This window comes from Dermacentor albipictus, chromosome 5 (assembly GCF_038994185.2).
Source record: "Dermacentor albipictus isolate Rhodes 1998 colony chromosome 5, USDA_Dalb.pri_finalv2, whole genome shotgun sequence".
Taxonomy (NCBI): Eukaryota; Metazoa; Arthropoda; class Arachnida; order Ixodida; family Ixodidae; genus Dermacentor; species Dermacentor albipictus.
Genome location: NC_091825.1, coordinates 50,107,933 through 50,129,089, shown reverse-complemented (window position 1 = coordinate 50,129,089; position 21,157 = coordinate 50,107,933). Strand labels below are relative to the sequence as shown.

At 44.5% G+C, this 21,157-nt stretch overlaps 1 protein-coding gene across 1 annotated transcript in view; it reads right to left on the bottom strand.

The window, feature by feature from the left end:
* Nucleotides 1-21,157, bottom strand: part of LOC135899222 (glutamic acid-rich protein-like) — a 57,633-nt gene that overhangs the window by 24,411 nt on the left and 12,065 nt on the right. Inside the window, exons 4-7 of the mRNA XM_065428488.1 lie at nucleotides 18,387-18,593; nucleotides 13,109-13,176; nucleotides 1,982-2,062; nucleotides 313-355 (exon numbers count right to left, since the gene is read on the bottom strand). Coding sequence (XP_065284560.1) covers nucleotides 313-355; nucleotides 1,982-2,062; nucleotides 13,109-13,176; nucleotides 18,387-18,593 — 399 coding nt within the window. The remainder of the gene's footprint in view (nucleotides 1-312; nucleotides 356-1,981; nucleotides 2,063-13,108; nucleotides 13,177-18,386; nucleotides 18,594-21,157) is intronic.

The following is a 21,157-nucleotide window of genomic DNA, read 5'->3' as shown; positions in this document are numbered from 1 at the left end:
AGACTTTTTCTTCAAGAAATAAATGCTTTTTACGTATGTGTGCCAGAGGGAATTCACCTCTGACTCTTAAATTTAGCTAGTTTTAATTGTTCCGATGATATGAATTTCGGCTAATACGAATATTTTTCGTGACCCCGTCAGATTCGTATCATCAAGATTCCACTGTACAGTGACAGTACACACTTCTATAACACGTAACCACCACAAGCAGACTGCACTACATTCCTACACATTTTTCTGTTGAGTTACCCCCCTTCCAGTTTTAAGAGCCACCCGTTGCCCACAAACCCAGAATCAGACTGGCATGCTCACCTGATCGCTCTTCACTTTTCTCCTTTTTGTTCTTGTAGAAGGGCTGCAGAAAGCACAGACCAGCAACGTGAGGGCGCAGTCCCGAAAATAAATTAGCTCAATTCAACATGCGCAGGGCTGCTCAGGTGTGCGATGCCTCTACTCGTGAGCCCCACAGAGCAGACTACACAACCGTAAAATGCCCGCCGGCTGCAGAGCGGGCCCCTGAACAATCTCGCAAAGACCATACTTTATACGACGCTGCATTGTCATCTACACAGTACTACAGTACTTCATTCTATAATTAACGGGCAATGCTGCCAAAGCTAGGGCATTGTCTTGTAACAGCTCGGAAGGCAAACTATTTATCCAAGCGTGATGGTTCAGAATTGTGCTTTCGTCAGTGGTCATCAAAAACAGCGTGACAGCACTAGAAGTTCTGCACACTTCACAGTTCTGTCAACCATTTCAAAAAGTTAACTCGTCACCTGCTAGGAGCAAAGCTGACAGAGAGGCAAATGACTGTGTTTTATGATCACGTAAAGCCAGCCAGTCCTCAAGTTTCACTTTTCCATTCCTTTCTTCCCTTTAGCTCTGCAGTCTAGGGGTCCTTTGTAGCGAACGTCCATCGGCGACTGTCCTTGTAGCCAGTGTTCACTCCCAGCGGCGATGTATGCCAGTGCTCCCATCATCCCAGCAGCAATCCATCGCATTTAGGCAGAGCCCTGCTTTTTCTTCAACACTTAAATGTTCCCTCGCTTTTGGGGTCTTTCTATCTCACTGCCTTCATTTTTGCTAGCTCTCCCAAAACACACATGCTTTTTCTATGCTTTCCGGCGTACCTTTCTCTGGACAATAAAAGCGGCATGCTCTCTGTCCTTGAACTGTGACAACATGTTTCTTTTCTCCATTAGAATCAGCCTCCAATGTAACCAATAAATTGTTATATTTGAGATTGTTACAAGTGAGTTCGACTGTATACATGTAATATACCACTAAATGTAAGCCTAATCAGGTGGTATGGTTTAAGTATTCCTAATGATGTAATGTGGATTGGTTGCCCGAGTGAAATCGCTTGCCCATTCTACGTAGAGTGGGCAGAGGCAGCTGAAAACACAAGAAGCGGTGCCACTGCAATCAGCAGTGATGTAGATGTTCAAGACCTAATGCTGAATTACACAGCTTATGCAGAACACCAAAATTTGGCATTTGATGATCACAAGGACCCACCCTATCAACTTATCGCATCCATGAGCAATCGTCAAAATGATTTGAAGATTTTGGCTGTGGAACGTAGTGTGCTGGACAAGTGCAGCATGGGGATGAATGCAGGCAGTATGACAAATTGCTCTTGCTTCCACAGCATTCCCTGCTATAAGCACAAAATGAGCATCAGCATCTGAATGCTCCTAAACATTGACCAACATGGGGAAACGGCAGAGACATCTTATCATGACCCAACATTTGCAGTTTTTGAACACGCAAGATGTTGAAACAACAGAGTGACTTACAAGGCAGCTCACACACAGCCCTCTGCAGTCACCATGAAGCAATGTGCTGCACACTAGACAACTTAATACCCTGCACGTCTTGAGTCACTTAGAGAAAAAAATGCAACAGCATTTTTTGAAAATACGTACTCCAAAGGTCATGCCGCCCTGTACCAAAAATGCAGCGATAAAATGCTCACCTTGAGGGCCCTCTTCATTGCACGTTCTGGTTTGAGTGGCTTTTTCTGTGATATCAGTTTGTGTCTTGTGCTGCCCATGTGCTGCAAAGAAACATAACGCACACCTGAAGCTTATGCGCAGGATTCTTTAATACTTTCACTTAGCTAAATGGCAAAAATGAGGGCTGTTCATTCACTCTTATTCTCCAGATTGACGCTGCATCTTCAGCAAAGGTGAATGACTGCTACCTCAAGCCAATCATCTCAAAGGAGTACTGACATAACAGTTTCGACTTGTTTTCATGTGTTAAACAAAGATTAAAATGCTCTAAAGTATTAAAAATTCAATGACAAGTATTGGAGCACCCTGAATAATTTACTATTTTACTATACAGTGGAAACCACTTATGACAATATCGGTTTTAACAATATATCATATATAACACAGAGCAGCCGTGGCACTGTGACCTTCTGTGTGTGTTCTATGGCAAAATAAAATGCTTACTACAATGCTCCTGAATAGTATTGTTGGTTATAATAGTGAAACCTGGCTACTGAGTGTCTGCGTAGAAAAGAACAGGAACGTGAATTACTGAAAAAGAAAAACAAACGCAAGCTGCCACCCCTGTCTGCAGTCTGGATAGACTGCGTGCCTTTGCCTTCAGGGTTGTCGATGTGGTGTGTGTGGCATGCAGGCAAGGGGTGGCGGTTGGAACACGCATTCTTTTTCTTTCCTTTTCCTGGATTTTGAATTCTTTTTCTTCCGGCACAGACACTCAGTAGCCAGATTTAATTATTGTAACCACTAGTGCAACACGGGAACATTGAACAGTCTACGCCCGTTACAACGGACCCGGGTACAACACTTTCAGACATAACAGACCGTATTTCACCCTTAATTTGTTCTACCTATTTTATTGTTGCAACAAAGTTCGCTTTTAATGAAACACATTAGAATGAACTATCAGCTACAGCACATAAAATTAGCAGCAATTTTTTTCTAAATCAGGTGCATAAAATGTACTTTTGCCATGTCGACATGGGCTGGTAACTGACTTGCAAGGGTCAGCCGACGGTTACAGCTCAATGTCGTGCGCGCAAGAAAGGAAGGCGGGGCAGAAACGCACCGTCTTCTTTCGCACACAAGGCGTGGGGCAGGGGGAGGCAAGGGAGAAAGGGTGTTCAACTCCAGCGGTTGCTGCTTACAGCAGTCACTGTATCTTGAAAGCGTTCTGCAAGGTGGACAAAGTCCTCACCTACGCGGGCACCGTATCTTGAAAGCGCTCTGTGATGTGGACAAAATGCTTGCCTGCATGAGTGCTGTATCTTGAAAGTGATCTGCGATGTGGACAAAGTGCACCCAGTGTCGGTAGCATTGTATGCGCTGTGCTTTCGACGTTTTGTTCACGTTGAAGCAACAGACAGCACGAAGGTCAATTTGCTCGCTGCTGCTGCCCCGCTTAGCTTGCTTAATTTGCTCTCGCAATTGATGCTTTGGCTTTCGGGCGAAACTGCAACTTTTTTTGTTTGTTTTTTACTTGGAACATTCATTACTAACTCTTTGCAATAAAGTTGTTAGACATTGTCACGAAAGTTTCGAAAGTGAGGTGTTGTGGATATTACGGACTTCGGATAAAACTGATGTTTTTTGTCGGATTGTCAGGGTCTATTGTAACGAGAGTCGACTGTAGTAAGTGATTTATTTTGCCGTAGAACACACACAGAAGTTCATGGTGACTCTGCTGCTCTATGTTATATTCGATATAATGTTGAAACCAATATTGTTATGTGGGTTTGACTATACTTCTTTCTGTCTAATTAAAATGCTTCAGTGTCTGTCCTTTTTTTTTGTGCAACTCAGTTATTAAGATTATCAGTTATAAGAATGTAACCTTCTAGGAATTTGAGTGTTGCTATAAGTAGGCACGTTTGACTGTATTTGTATTTGTTTTTATGAACCAGTTTTGTGTCCTGCACTCAGGAGGTGGATGCATTATGACGTAATGATACACTGGCTCGCTCCATTCCTGCGATCACTGCGGCTGCCAACACACAAGCTCGGGTCAGAAGAAACATGCGCTGCGCTCTAGAAAATTTTTTTTATGAGCAACATCACCACACTTAGTTTCATCATTGGACGATAAAGGAAAATTTTGTGCTGTGTCATGAAGTCAAAATAATATAGATGATGCAACGTCTAGCATTTCGACATGCCCTTTAGTATCATATTAAAACACTTCATAAGTGCTTCATAACCTTCATACTAAAGAAGTGTCCTAATTTTATGTGGCAGGCATGCGTGGTCAAGTTGAACTTCTAAAATACAGGTCAACACCCCCCTTCTCTAAAGATCAACTGCAACAAAATTGCACTTCAGCTAAATTTGCTATAAATGACAAGTATTATACCAGAGTTGTAGAATGGCAACTCTGAAGCTGAACTGATTCCAGAATCATTCCACATTTTAAACACCCGGAATGGAATGGGACTAGAATGATGGTACCAGACGAACAGATGGAATGGGAATGGAATGAAAGCCCGAGATTCTGGAATGTAGTTGGAATGGAAAAAGTACATAGTCCTGGAACACATTTTGAGTGAGACAAGCAAACTGGCAAATATGCCATTTAGACTAAGCCAGACTTGGCTAATATATTGCATGTCTCCTATCGGTTCTTTCAGTATCTACCCTTCGGCGACTACCTCTGCCACAGTAATTAAAAACAACACTGTATTCTGCACATTCTACATTTCTGAAGACCTGAAAACCTTTGAGTGTTACACGAATGAAGTGCTTTTAAAGACAGTGACTTCTAGTTGTCAAGAAATATGATTTGCTTTGGCGAATGCACACTTGCCCTGTGACGCAAGGATGGAGGTAAAAATCGATGATGCAAATTGTTTTACCCTGCAAGAGTACACGGTTATTTAGAATGTGCGCCATAGTTTTTTGGCACACTGCCAATTATCCAGAAGAATCGATAACAGGAAGTCAGAGTGGCGTCCTGGAAAAATCGATGCTCGCTGGTATGCCAGCAGGTATGGAACAAAAAAGCCCTGCAAAACATATCAATGAGTTTCACTTTAAGATTAGTCCTCAAGGTGACGAAATAATCTAGCAGAATGCATGGAATGTACTCTGGTGTAAGATAATTTTCTACTTTGCTTTATCCAACTGAGTTTTGAACAAATTACAGATTTTTGATGATGGCAGATATTAGACAGCTTTGGTATAGCGTACGCTAAAAAATAATGGGTCGTCACTGCGCATGCGCTGAACGCTAAACGAAATAGCGGGTATAGCGGGCATACGCAACACAAACGACTTAGCGTTAGCGTTTTTGTGTGGTTTGCGGAGTTTGCGGGAAACATGGTGGCGGTCCCAGCTGCCCGCTTCGAATGGAATTTGAGGTTGCTTTTGTAAAATGCACTTCGTTCTTAACAAATTACTGCGTAAACGGCTTTTGCTTGGTCTCAGGCACGATCGACGACAGAGTATTATGGATAACCTCGTGGTGTTTTCGAGATCGCTTCTCGTTTCAAACGAGTCGAAGCCTAATGAAAGAAACTTTCAAGATGTCAGCGCCACCTATCGCTACAGGCGCGAAATAGCCGCAACGACGTCATATGGCCTCTGAGATCCGAAGATATCGCTGGCCAACTAAAACTGTAGAAAATGTGTGCTGCTTAGCGTACGCTAGATTATAGCGTATAGTGTACGCTATAGTTGCGTACACTAAACTAAAGCTGTCTATTATTTAGAACACAAGCTTGTGTCGCAGCGTGCCATGTGCTTGTGAAATGCTTGACATGTGTGCAGCTAAAGTGAAGCAAACTTCAGCAGTCTCAAGCTGGCCAGTGTAGACTATATTATTTGTAAAATTGGTGCATAATAATGTCAGAGATTAGTGTAACCTTTGGCATAACCCTAAACTGAAGAAAAACCACGTAAAATTGATGAGGTGTAATTTCACTTATGAAGGCCTCGATCATCACTTGCAGTCCACTTATAATGATATGAAGAAGAATGAAAAATGTGATCGTTATAACTGATCATTGCTATATTTGGACTGCCGTAAGGAAAGCTACCGAACATACCTTTGTAGCTCTGAAACCAAATTTGCCACTTGCGATAAAAAAATCGACGTTGCAAAAGTAGGCTGTGAAAAAATAAAATGTTTGCTTATGCCTCTAAACAGTGAGTCAAGTGTTAGATGCAATGAAATAGTCCACAATCTGCACTTGCTTTAGAGGAAGTTTCAGGCTCACAACCGCAGTGCGCATCGCGTCCAGTTGCTGTGTGAACACTGACACCTATAATTTAGTGTGCATGAAATTAATGAGCGACTAGATCGACAACAGTGCACTTTGGGTAAACACTGCGGTCACTGTCAAAGACGCGCCTTTGTCAACTTCGTCTTCACTGCAGCTGCTGACACCACCTCCGTTGCACAGTGCTGCTGTTTGTCACGACAGCAACCGCCCTGTCAGAGATTCTTCGCAGAATAAGGCAGCGTTATCTGCACTTGGAAACTCCTCCATTGAAGCCCCACCTATTTTATTGCCAGTAGCGATGTGCTCCCAGAGTTCGGTAATGTCAGCGGCTTCCACCGTGTTGGTTTCACACATGGGGGGCTTCGCCCTGGCTCACAAAGCCCGCCTTTTCCATTGATCAGCATGGCCACTGTTTCCAGGCTTCATGATCGTGGCGCTCCTGGTTTTCAGAATCATCAATATCATCAACTGTGCGAACTCGTACTTTAAGTGTTGCAAAATTTGCAGCTTTGTCTCAAGCAACAAAGATTTGCGATTTGTCAGCGCACCTACCGCTGCTTCCGTGATGCATTTCCACGCTCGCTGAGAAATGGATGGAGACTGTAGAAAGGGAGTGCAGGCATGGTTCACTCGCTGCATTTCTTTTTTTTCTTTTCTCTTCTCTGGATGCTCGCCAATGACAGAAACACGAAGCAGCTGGTGCCATCTTGTGGCACCAGCTGCACAGTGCAGGGCGAAAAGTTCACAACTTTTCGCCTCGTATTGGTTAAGGAGAACTTAGCAACGCAAATTTTATGATTATTCTGCATGAAAAACATTGCCCAAAAGGCAGAATTTCAATTGTTATATATCCGACATGTGGTGAATAACACATTAGCCCTAATACTTTAGTTAATACCCTTCAGTTGGCTCATCATTGTTATAAAAGGACTGCACTGCATAGGCAATTGTTGAAATTATGGTTTTCAAGAAGCCTGGAGAGTGAGCCTTCGCTCTGTCTCCTCTTTTTACAATGTAAGGAGTGAGCCATTTTGGAAAAGGGGAGAAAAATTCAGGGCTGTCACTACAAACTGACCTGTTTTGGAGCTATTTTGGTTGCAAGGAATGAACGTACAGTAGAGCCTCGTTGATATGATCCCATTACGTACAATTTCCCAGAGCCAACATTCGCAATTGAAAGTTAGACTTATCTTTTTACTGCTTCATACATTCCCAGAAAAAATGTTCGTTTGGGATGAACATTCACTACATTGCCTAACTGCGATCATACGATACATTTTCCGGCTGGTAGACCCCATGTAAACATGCAAATGCGTGAGCCATGCGCAATTGAGAACAGTAGTTGTCCATTGCAGCAGCTTCATCGTAATATTTACCCCCCCGTCTTACGTGAAAACGCCAGCGTACACTTAGTTTTTCGTTCTTGCAGCAGCAAATTACTTCCCAGGTCATTGTACACCGCATTCACAGCTATCGCCACCAATTACAGCAGAACCCCGCTGATACGTTTTTAAAGGAACGGTGAACAAAAAAATGTACCAGCCAGGAAAACGTAACTGTGAGGAAGGTGTTACGTTTCGCCTACGACGCGCGGTATTGGCCTCGAGCTCCACCACTGGAAAAGCTGGCGCCACCGTCGGCGTGACGTGCTAGGAGGGATCACGTGGACATAGCGGCCGTGTCGGCTGCTTTGGGTGCGCCGAAGCGAGCTGAAAACGAGTTTAAATTCCCTCGTACGCTGCGGTCCTCATTTAGTGGCGAAATTTTCCCGCTTCGAGTGTCTCCTTTACAACGCTTGAAAGCACTACAATAGGTAGTGGCTTCCTTTGAAGGCGCGCAACATGGTAGGCTACTGCTCGGTGCCGCAGGGCCGGACGCACGTAACGGAGGCCGGTGTGAGGCTTATTCACACGTAGCCGCAAGACAAGAAGCTGCGTGAAGCTTGGCTCGTGAAACATAAAACCGGCAAACAGTCATCGGCTACAACTCGGGTATGCAGCAAGCACAGACGCGAGGAAGATTTCTGCTACGGCGCCCGGTCTGCGATGTTCTGAAAACGCGCACTGAGATGCTCGCCCGAGTCCGCTGCCCGACTAACGTCATGACGGTTTGGTCTATGAACTTGTCGATGCTATAGATACTGGCAAGTTCAGTGGAGTGGAAAGGCAGCGGTAAAAAGCACATTTAAAAAAAGCATGGTATATGGTCATGTTTGTGTTATGAATTAATGCATTGGATTACGAAAAAGGAGCAGCAGGAAATTGCATGCTGAGAACACCTATAAACATACAGTGCGACACAACTCGAGAAATAGTATTGAAAGGTCGAAGAATTTAGAAGAAAAAAAAGATTGAATCATCGCGACGGCACATCACAGTCCCCATAGGCGTCGAAGTCTCTACAATGAAATTATTTTTGAACAGCTCTGATAGCGCCCACGCAACAATGGTTGCTTGTATACTGTCAAATGCTCATATTCTGCGGCCTAAAGCTCATGGCACGGTGCGAAAATGCGCGCGCGGAGAAAGCGACACAGTGCGTGGACAAGCATGCAGACGCGCAGTCGGTCGCTGCGAATCTGCGCGATCGCTGCATTGAGGCTTCGTTCTATTACACTCCATTTAGTTATACCAACACTGTAAGAACATATTTCACATACTTTGCTCCCAGCGTTTACCTACCTTTCACGCAAGAAGCCGGTTCGGGAGACTCCATCGCGGCGACCGCGCGCAGTGGCGTTCGCTGTACGTATTCGGTAAAGAGATAGCGTCTGTAAACGATTGTGTGCTTTCAGTTTGCCCAAGATTATTATTTAGACAGTAAGAAACTTCTCTCATTTCGAAAGTACTTACAGAAATGTCCGGGAGAGCTCGCGCGTGGTGTTTTCAGTGAGCGCTGACAGCAAAACCTATGAGGAGCGCGCCACGTGATCCCTCATACTACGCCAGCGAGGCGCTTCCGATAGATGGCGACTCCGTAACTCCTCGCCGCCAATAGCCGGCGTGGATGCAACGGACGCCGGGGCTTCGTTCAAAGCGGCGGACATTTTGGCCCGTTCGGAGCTGCCACAAAGCCTCCCCGCCAAGTGCTTCCAGGCGTGTTTCAGTGCCACGTGTCTTCGTGTGTGCGTGTGTGTGTGTGTGCCCACGCTTGTTAAAGCGCGGCAGCCGGGGAGAGGAGCTCCCCAAGTGTGAAGCAAGGAGGTCTGGCCGGCGCCGGCCCGGCTGATGCGTTATTACACTCGTCTCAACATATCTCTCAGCGTGTCCGTGCCTCGCCGTCACGTGGTCTCGTCCCGTGACGTTCCCTCTTGCCCTCAACTCCGGGAGTATAAAAGCAGCTGCCCCCGGACACCAGGAGAGAGGCCCTGATTTCTTCTGTAGAGTAACGTGCTCTCCCGTCTCTCCACTTCGGTCGACCTGACCGGCCGCTCTTTTGCGATGCTAGAATAAACAAGTTGTTCTGTTAGCAGTCGACTCATACTTTACTCGGACCTTCGGATGCTTCCAGCTGTGCCCCAGGCCGCCAGGCCAACGCTACCCTTGGGGCTTGCGACCCATTTGCAACAACTCGTGCCAGCGGTGCGATTGCAATAACGGGTGTCAGCAGCGAGGTTCGAATAAAGGGCGTAAATCACCACAACGTCACAAACATAACGAGTGGCTGCACGTGCAGCCACTCGGTCTGTTTGTGAAGTTACTGATGTCTCGGCACTTGTACTGTGACCAGGAATGGCACATGCATGTATGTATAATTGAGGGACACATACGGTTTTCTGTGATAGTGGCCTCTATTGCAGTATTTTATGTACGCTTCACCGCATAACATGGTACTACTGCATCGAAGTTGACTAAAGAGAAGCAGCAATTGTGAAATGCAAATAAGACCCTTGCAGGCCCCAAAGAAAATGTAGCCCTGTACTTCGCAGAATTGGCCCAGTGTGCGTGTACCTGGTAGGTTTTAATACATGCACTCTTTCAGATGCTTAGCCAACTCGTCTGCGCTTCCTTTCTCCCAATGTTTGTGTGATACCTGGCTTGTGCAATTTTGTTCGTTTATTGCAAACTTTGGTCACTTGTTGCAATGAATTGTTAGCTTGTTGCAACGGATAAGTAGCTTTCTGTAATGAATTGGTCGCTTGTTGCATTGAAATGGTTGCTTGTTGCAACGAATTGGTTGCTTGTTGTAAGACACGAGAGCCAATTTCTCCCTGCACCGTTATATCTATGTATCGTCCACTTTTAAATGCAACGTAAGAAGCGGGCACATTACAGAATGGCACTGTATTAAATGGGAACATAATACATAGGAGTACTAAGTGAGATTCAGGTTGGGACCTCGAAAACACGATGTAGCAGCCGAGAAAATGCAACAGCGAGGAACGTATAAATGGAGCACTACTGTATATAGTGATAAACATCTTCCCCATTTGTTTCCTAGTGTGTGGTACTGTTGGAAGCATACTGCATGCATTTAATAGACGATAACCCAAATGCGTCGCCCTTCTCTGCAGCAGACTATGACTGTATATGTTTTCCGGCCGCTAGATCCTAATGTAAACAAGAAAAGGCATGAGGCATGCGCAATCGAGTACAGTAGTCATGTGCTGCCACTATGCAGGGATACAGGGAATTTTTTTTGAGCGCCTCCCTTCCTCGGTTTTCGTTGCATGGTTTGTTTTAGCACTAGTTTGCTCCAGCGCGTCTATATACTACTGCTCGCGCATTGAAGCGCGCGCGTGTGGGCGGCCGTTTGGATTTTGTTTCGCGGGCGGTTTCAACTTTTTGCACTTGCAAAAGTGATGGCTATCTCATTCCTAATTGCTAAAAGGGCAACCGCTTGTTTCTCGCTTGTTTAGTGCTCACAGAGGTGCGCATAGGAAGGATGCCGCCGTACATGCGTTTCCGCTTCTTTTCTTTTCTTTTTTTTTAAGACTCGCGAGAACTATATGCCCTAGTTGTTTGACGATAAGATGAAGATTAGCGGAGGTTTGTCACATGCGTTGCTTTTTTTGATGGGCACACAACCAAACAGTTTTCATGAGTGCGCGCACCTATGCAGTTTGATTACGCTATGGATGTATGTATTAGCATAAGAGCAGGAACATTTGAGGCTTGCGAAATATTCTCGTGTGCGGATTTTTAAAGCCTTGAGCTATGTGCATAAAAATGCATAAAAATTTTTAATTCTCATAAGTTTATTTCCATTTTTATTGTTGTTATTCATGAATGAAGAGTGCATATATACCGACGCAAAATATTTTTTCCTCACTTTACGGTCACCCTAGAAAAATTGTTCATTTTTGTTTCTAAATAAGTCTCTAAGAAGAATCGGAATCTGCAATAAAAAAAATCGACCCTGGGCGGTTGCATATGGTGAAAAAAATCGACCCTCAAAGGGTTAAGGTATGCCAAGCTTTGTGCAAGGTGGGTCCCAAGAATGCTTGTGGAAGACCACAAACGACAACGTGTTGAAGCGGACTGCAAATTTCTTCAAGCTTACGAAACCAATGGCAAGGAATTCTTGGACTATTGTCACTGGGGACGAGATCTGGATCCACTACACAACACTAGAAACAAAACAACAATGCGGTCAGTAGAAACATCCAGAATTGCCAAAGCTATGGAAGTTCAAACAAACACTGTGTGCCAGCAAAGTGATGGCGAACGTCTTTTGGGACAGGAAGGGGTTGTTATAGTGTGTGATTATATGCCTGCCGCTACAACAATCAATGCAGACCACTACTGTGAGACATTGCAGAACCTTCGCCATGCGATTCAAAACAAGAGGAGAGACATGCTTAGAAAGGGAGTGTGTTTCCATCAGGACAACGTTCGTTCGCACATCACTCGTGTAACAAACGATCTCATCAACAAATTTGGATTGGATAGTGTCACACACCTGCCCTGACATAGCCCACAGCCCAGACATAGCCCCAAGTGACTACCATCTCTTCTCTGAATTGAAGAAACACGTGAGTGGGACACATTTCAGAACCGGAGAGGAGCTGAAAGAAGAGGCTTTAAGCTACCTTCACGGCACGGCAGGAGAGTTCTAAGATTAAGGCATAAAGAAGATGGCACACCGCATGCAAAAATGCATTGATCCCAACGGCAATCTTGTTGAAAAATAGGGGAAGGTCCAAGTTTTCCAGAAATGTATTATTCAATGCTAATAAACATGCTTTTCATTGTGTTATGTCAAAAATAGGGGAAAGTCTAATCTTTCCAAATATGTATTATTAAATGCTAATAAGCATGTTTTCATTGTGAAAGGTCATTAGGAACCTTACTTTAAGGACAACCCTCCTAAGAAATGCTCTGATCTCTGCACTTGTGCTGCTGCTGAAACATTGTCCTGTGGTAAGCAAACCTGTAATAAAAGTGGTCGCATTCCGCCCCCCCAACCCCCCTCCCCCATCAGATTGCTTCACTCACACACTTCTCTCCTCTCCACCCTTTCCTCCTCCCCATGACACAAGGTAACCTACAGATGCCACCACGTATTCGTTCGCATGAGTGTTGTAATGCTGGTGCACTAAACCAGCATGCATTATTCAACTCGTAGGGCCCCTTTAAACTGACAACATGAATGTAACTAGGATGGGTCTGAGCTACCAGGTCATCACAAATGTAGCGTACAGGAATAACTATTTCTCCTCATTATTTCTTTGTGCTTCTTTTTAGATGCCTCTATTTGAACTTGCCTGCTCACTCAGTGATTCACCTTTCCTTTTGCAGTGGTATTCATGATCAAGCAAAAAAAAAAACACCTTAAAAGTTGTTTCTACTGGCAAACAAAGAGGCAATATCAGGCAAGACAGCCTTGGGCGTCCAACTGTCAACAATACCGCTTGCACAAACCAGAGCTCACCGCTTTGTACTGCTCCATGGAGTTGATCTCTACGGAGCAGCACTTGCACATCAGCTTTTCCCCTTGCACTGCATGTTAGAGAGAGAGAGACGAGGGATGGTCGATTAGTTGACTGAACGAGTGTACACCTCTGCTTGCCCTAAGCACACACATTTTGTGGGATGCACGCACGCTTTACAAACAATATATTGATCAAGAGGAAGTTTTAGCTGGGGCACTCTTATTTGAATACATGGTAACAGAGAAATAGTTTTTCTGCAAACACTGCACCAAATTTTGCGAGGTTTCTTGCATTTAAAAGAAGTTGGAATCTAATTACTGTACCAAACAGATCTCTTATTTAGGTCATCAATTATTTTAAGACATCTGTTGAAAATTGCAAATTTAGAACAACAAGAAAACTCGCATATCAAGCTTACCACTATAACAGCAATAAAGATACAGTATGTACCATAATTTTGTAAAGTGAACTTCACAATTACATCTAAAGCAGACAAAATTAGTGTGTAATACATCACTCTGGAATATATACCCCTAATTTGTGAGTAGGAAACTTTTAAAACGCTTGTAAACAATCTAACAATTACATGTAATCTGTAAATCTATGTATCAAATTTGTGCTCTTTGGATGTTTTAACAGTTGCAGTTTACAGAACTGTGATATCTGTATTTAGAGCACAGCTACGGCTTTGTTAACTTAGTGCTCTAATTTTTTTCTAAAGTTTACTACTAGTTCTCATAATTACAGTATTGTAAAAGCTTCCATGCCCTAAGTCAAAAGTTTTTTTCCTACAGTCACAAGAACTTAACTTTCTTTCTCAAAGGCAAAGGTTTCACTGAAATCAGTCTGGCGGATGTCTCCTGAAAGCATTCCTGCATTTTACATGTAGTATTTGAATAGGTGGCATCAGAATTGGCTCCGAGCTAAAGCTTCCTCTTACACGCAACACAAAAGCAGCAGCAGACTTGGAACAGCACCGAGAGACAGCCAACACACTGCTCTTGGTCCCAGTGACTCATTCAGTGACTTTGCTGTTACAGATTTAGACTGCTTTAGGAACTTGTCTGAATAAACTTACTCGAGGTGCTGGCATTCCAATGCGGCGAGTGCATTGGGGGCATTTTGTTTGCCTACAGACCTACGTTTAAAAAAACGTACCTGGTTTGAAATCGCCGTTGCTTTGCTTTGCGAGCTCTTTTAAGATGCAAGAGAAACTTTCTCACGAAATGCTCACTTCATAACTGCACTGTGCAATGAAGAAGTTAGATTGGAAACTTCTTGGTCCCACGCATTTCTATGGGCCAGGAAAAAGCTAGTAACCCCTAATGGCCATCGCTACTGTCAACAGCGACACTACATGCTGCCTATGTCTGCAACTGCAAGGGGTATGTACACAAGATTAGAAAGTCTCTGCAACTAAACTGCACATTATGCAGTCGAATCCCATGATAACAAAATTGCAAAACCCAAGACAATGAAATTATCACCACAACGAAGTATTTTTGTATGCCCAGCAGACGCCCATAGGATGAAATGTACTACGTAACATCATTAAACTGAAATCTCGCCCTAACAGAATTTGTCGTAATGTTATCAGTTCCCACACTGTCCACACATGTAACGATAACGAGTTCAAAAAGGGCTCATATGCATTTCTTGGGGTAAAATACCACTACGGCAGGCTTGCATGGCCACCACTACATTTTTGTTTACAAAAACAGCAAACAACCTGAAGCAATTGCATGTGCCAGAAACGTGCTGTGGCTAGCATTTTGTTTGCCGATTGCCAATTTCAAATGATTAGGTCGCATCACCCTCAACCTGTACTGACACATGATGATTTGTGCACCATGCGCAGTGCAATGGTGGGAGTGCCCAAAGTCATTTTGGAGCAATTTTTGGAGCAGATGATATTTCATTCTGGAGCAGGTTGGAGCAGACAAATTTTGATTTTGGAGCAATCTGCAGCACATGCATCTTAATGCTGTAGCTGTCTGAAGCATGCAAATATTAATTTAGCGCATCACTACAATGAATTAAATGAAGTAACAGTCACAAAACCTTGCATTCTGCAGCATTAAAGAAGTGTTGAAGCGCAGTCTAAAGGCATTTTCAATTCTACTTTTTGTATGAAGTGCTAGTGCAGTGACTGGGGGTGTTTTCCAACAAAAGTTGCGAAGGATCTAAGTACAGTCAATACCACAATTGTTTATTCAAACATATTTCTAAATAATATGACAGCACCAACTAGCTCAAGCCAATTTTCTGCATGTGATTGACTTCACTTTACCACTCACTGAAGCACCGAGACAAGGCCCCTGAATCAGCTAAAAGGAACGACATTCCTTCTCTCTTGGTCTCTTGGTCATGGAATCATGTGGATGTACCCGCGCCATTCCCGCGGTAAAAAGTGCACTGCCAACTAGGGTGCCTCAATGTCCTCCTCACCCATCGCACCAGAGGAGAATGTGCGCATTGAGGCACCCTACTGCTGATCGTGCCATTAGCCACCCTAGCCAAAGAACAAGGTCCCAGATAAAGAATAAGGTCTCAAATAGAAGCAAGCTTGTTTTGATAGCACCTGCTAGCACCTAGCAGGAATCGTGTGGGGACTTGGCGTTGCCAGATGGATATTCGCCAGAAAACACTCGTATCTTGGTAAATCCCTATCGGTGGTACAATTACAGTCGAACCCACTTATAGCAATATTCAAGTGCCACAAAAATTCTACTGTTATAACCGATAATTGTTATAATCGAGCAGCATGAAAAAATCAAAATAGGGGGATGGCAGAGCTGATGTGAGAAAACTATAATGGTGCGGAGGCCAGTGCCCCTCCCCACCACCTTTTGCCATCTGGCTGCTGATTTTGTTGACTTGTCTAACTGCTTAACTCTGCTTCCTGCATGCTCCGACCGCATGCAACAAGCCACGGCTGTCGGCGTTCAAGAATCTCACTGCTATAACAAATGCAAAGTGGCTCACGGGTGGCAAGTGACACGCGAGCTCCGCTAAGGCATTGCTTTGGTGGCCTCAAAAGGGGCTTTTTAAAATGTGAGGAGGTTGCCGCGCAGCCTCTCAGCTTAAGAAATCCAGAAGAAAGGCTGAGGCAAGAGTGCCACAAGCATCTCGCCACGTACTTCTCACTGGCTTGCACAAGAAAAACCTATGTCCATCAGCCTTGCATGCTTTATGCAAAGCTTGCCAACATCCTTTACCAAAGCATCCAGGTGCTCCACGTAGTGCAGTGGAAGGTTCCCCATGAAAACGAAGCCCCGGAGGGACTGAATCATCTGCCGGGCCTTCTGTGAGGACAACATTGAGGCAGCCTGCCCTACCATGTCATCACTGCCGTTGTCGCTGTCACTATCCGACGCAAGCACATTCGCGACGATCGCCTCATGGGTTAGGAGCACTTAGTTTCCAAATCTATAGTAGTGCACTTTCTTTCCACCGGCAACTTTGTGCATTGTCGATGATCAGCGGGCAGATCATCCATCTTTCATTTCGGCGGCAAGTCAAACGAGGCTGAGAAACCACGTGGCCAGGAATGATTTCGACGCAACGAACAAACACAAATGCGAGCAATTAAGCTGTCTGTAAAACTGCGCTGAATGAGGAGCCAACGAGCAATCTGGGAGCAGCGTAGTTAGCGCGGTCCATCCCTATTTCAGAGGGTGGCACGGTGTAGAGCTATGGGCGTAGCCAACTCTTGTTTGGAGGGGTGGAAAGGCGATGGGAGAGAGGAACGCGGTGAAGGCAGGAAGGTGAGTGCGCAGCAGCTGTTGGAGCAACGGGCCATCATGCAGCGGCTTGAGTTTCTAGTTTGCTTTTTTTATTTTCAAGGATTTTGCATTTCACTACCTTTCAGCTAAGACCCCCGGCAGCCAGAGTTCACCATTGTAACCGATAATGTAGCATCAGGGCATTGTAGCAAGCGGGTTATTTCGCCATGCAAAACATACAAAAGTTGACAATGCAGCAGCTTCTCATTCTTAAAACCGATATATTGTTAAAATCGGTATCGTTATAAGTAAGTTCGACTGTACTTCCAGGATATTTATTGTGACTCGGCACTAGACGTGTAGACATATATGCATTGTTCCATGCATACGGGCACTATAGTTTCTGGTGCAATGCCTAGAAAGTGTGCTTAGCACTGCAGCAACACAGCGCCTGATAGACGTGAACGTGTCTGGTCTAGAGCCACGTGAACTCTTGCAAAAGTGATTGTATCACCAAGAGTAACTGAGAATACCGCTCCATGCCAGAGCCACCATCGCTGACCAATGCATGAAGAGCATCTTGTACTGGTGGCAATGCGATTCTGCATAGCTTCAAGCAAGGCTTGCCAAAGTAAGCTAAAGGGCCGTTTATAGTCCGACGTAACGCACGCGCGCACGCTACGTCACGTCGGCGAAAACGACACCTCTATAGTCGGGCGCACCGGCGCAGCTAACGTAACCGGCGGCTTTCAATGCGCCCCGACGGGCCCGGCGCCGATTTGGCTCCGGAGCCATTCGCGCGTCGAAGTCGGCGGAACTCTCGCACCACAATGCATTGCGCGCGAAGAAGAAAGGCGCCAACACAACTCCGCAGACGGCTTTTGCGGACGGCGCGTGACTTGGCGAACCTTCTGCGCATGCTCCGAAGATAGCAGCCTACGGCGCGCGTGTTGAAGTATAGAGGGGATGGCATCTCGACTGGCGCAGCGCAACCGACGCAGCGTAACTTACCGCGAACGACGCTCGCCCGCGCGCTGATAACGTCGGACTATAAACGGGCCTTAACAGAACTTTGATAGTAAGCTCTCGTTTTCCAGCATGGTCCCTGTCTAAGCTGTCTCATTTCAGAAGGATATTCTCACGAAAGTGATTGGTATCACTCCCCCCTACCCCTACCTCCCTGATTTTATTATTGCGGGGATTAATCATACATAAAGCATTTCACACAGTGTCACAGAACATGGGTGACTGTACTGTAAGATGTACGTAGACTTGTACTCTATCATGTTCTTGCATAGCTTCTACAGCACTGCCTGCTGTAATCGTATACTATACATAAAGCAATTATTCCACACAGTGTCATAGAACAACAGTGACTGTACTGTGAATTGTACGTAGATTTCCTACTGTATCATGTTCTTGTATAGCTTATCCAACACTGCCTGCTATACATGATACGAAGTACAATAACATTGTTATGTAAATTTTTCGAACCAACAGGCGTAACTGAGCACATCGCCTTTAACACCACACCAGTGGAAGCGCTACTAACACCGGGTGCCCTCAAGGGTGCTGGTGTCGTCGCTCGTCAGCTCCAAGGTGGTGATGGGCACGTTGAACTTGAAGCACATCAGCTTGTGCCGTCCCCCGTTCAGGTGCTCGGCCAGCTGTATCGCGCTGTTGGTGAACACATTGCAGACCTTGCAGTGCACCACCTTGCGACCCGACAGACCTGGTGGCAGGTCGCTCCCATGGCCATCTGCAAGCAGTAGTGCATGATGCGTGTTCATCGCTGACAAGTCCATCAGCGCTACTGTTTTCCCTGAAATCACAACTTGAGAACACAGTCAAGGGAGTGACAAGCACATTGGAAGGATAGAAGACTACACATTGCCCCATCTGAAAGGAACACTGAGACGTATTCTTGAACTTGCAAGAACAATACCGTATTCTTGCGCATATAACCTGCCACCACATATACTTTATTTGCACGATTCTAACGTGCACCTTCTTTTTTTTTGGATAATGAAGTGCATTCAAATTTGCATGCGCATTGCAATCGTAACTAATTCTACTCAAAATAAAAAGAAAACTATTTCTTACAAAAAAGAAAAGCTCTACAATTTAAGGTTGCTACCCACACTCACATCAATCGAAAGTATTTAATTTCTACCTTGGTTTACGGTTACCATTTTCTAGTTTGCTGTACGAGTGGCATTTCTAATGCATTAGATGAAACTGAAGATGACTTTCTGTGGAGGTGTCGTTGGACTCCAATAGCGACTAGGCACTAAGATTCAGCTGTGTGCCTTTGTATGTTCCATAGAATTGTTTCAACACGGTATGTGTCGTCTCAGGTTTTGTTGCCTGATGTGCGAGATAGAATGGGCACAAAATTATTTATTTTTTAAAAAATATTTGGGTGCTGATATAACTGCGCGTTACAATAGGAGACACAGTAGAATCGTGCAAATATGGTAATCTGCAGTCCCAAATACAAGAGCCTGGAAAGAAAAAAAAAATCCCTGCTTATTATAAGTGAAAGTACCTGCATACAACAATGCTCAAATCTTTGCAAAAAACAGTCTCCATTCGCGGATGCACGACTCGTCTATGTCGTATCTTCACCCAACAGCTCTATTGGCCAATTCTGCCGTGATGCTGACAAAGCTGGATTCATATACTGGACATTATTGCAAACGAATTAGTCACATGATATCACAGCTAGCACTCGCATGACAGTGGATGACAGTGCAGACAGAGAAGCCCTCACATTCACAATGGCAATGGAGCAAACTCAGCCGAGCCGAAAATTCCAATGGTGATTTGGCTCAGTGCTGTACCGCGAAGTACTTTGCGCAGTCTGAGGGAACGCCACGAGAATGGGTGACACGAGTTTGCCAGCGCTGCGTGCGCTATTTGCTAGCTACTGTAAAGCGGAGGAGAATGGGCGACCGTGAACGAGGGGAGAAGCGAGCTTTACGCAGGGGTGGGGAGGAGGTGGGGTTCCCTGGGAGATAACGAAACTTAATCGCAGAGAACCGTGCCTTGAGGTGTGGCTTCACAGCAGCATGACGCACACTGCTTTGAAGCCACACTTCATGAAAAAATTCACATATCTCCCCCCCCCCCCCATTAATGTTCAAATTTTTAAAATTTTGGTGTGGGTTATATGCACAAAAATACGGTACTAGGCATTTGTACATAAAGACGAAATTTGTAAGTACTAAAGGCATGAAAGGTACTATTTTACTTTGATAGGGAAGTTGGTGTTGAAATGCCAGAAATGGCCTCACTGACGTTACCAGAATGACGCACAGAAAAAGAGTTTCAGTCATCATGCAGCAATCAGGCTATGTGTGAAGACATTGCTCGTAAAAAAATAAATAAAAATTATTGTGTGTTTTTCTTAAGGCTTGTTTAATGTGTGCTTCACGGCGTTTTACTCCGCCAGCAACTGTGCATTGTGTGGCCGCAGCGCACCCTATCTTCAAAGCAACCTGTGTCGGGGGCTGAGTCGATGGCCGCTCATACCTTAGTGAGTGCTGCGTTTTCGCTGCTCAGTAAGCATTGAAGCGAACGTTTGCAAGTTAATACAGCTGATAAAACTACTATCCTTACTTCATGTACCTGTCTATACATTTGCTATCGCAATTGATGGTTCACATTTTGGCAAAACTGACTTTTTAGAGGTGGCCGCGGCAAAAAAAAATCACTCAAAATATTACCCCGCATAATGAACGCACCCCCAAACTTTGCGCATATTATTTTTGAAAAAAAAAAAGTGAATTTATTAAGCGAGTAAATATGGTATTAAACTACATTATTTTGCACGCTCTAGCAGTTGCCAATATTTTACAACGAAGCTCTTAGTGCGACTAGAACCACCTGAAAACATCCTGAAAACGTGTTTTCATGGTGTTTTGAAGTAACTACTACACCTGTTCAACGAGCTTATATTTAGAAGAAATAGCAGACACATTAGGGATGACATACTGGCAAATAGTGAAGAGCGTGAATTAATTAGGGGCTAAATGAAAATTGCTATACCCCCATTTTCTGCCAGTTTAATGGCATTAAATGAAAAATTTATGAAGCTTTCCTACTGCCTTGGGAGATACAAAGGTGGCAGCAATCTTACAGTTAGAGAGAACAGAGGCAATGTTATGGACAATGCATACTGATAACTTGAAGTACGTAGGTTAAATATATGCTGTGAAAATATAACCTTTCATTTTCTCTCTTATTCTCAAGCGTTATACAACTTGGGTAGTTAGTTTTCCCAGTCTCCTGAGTTTAACTCCAGTGGAACTGGTAAACTTG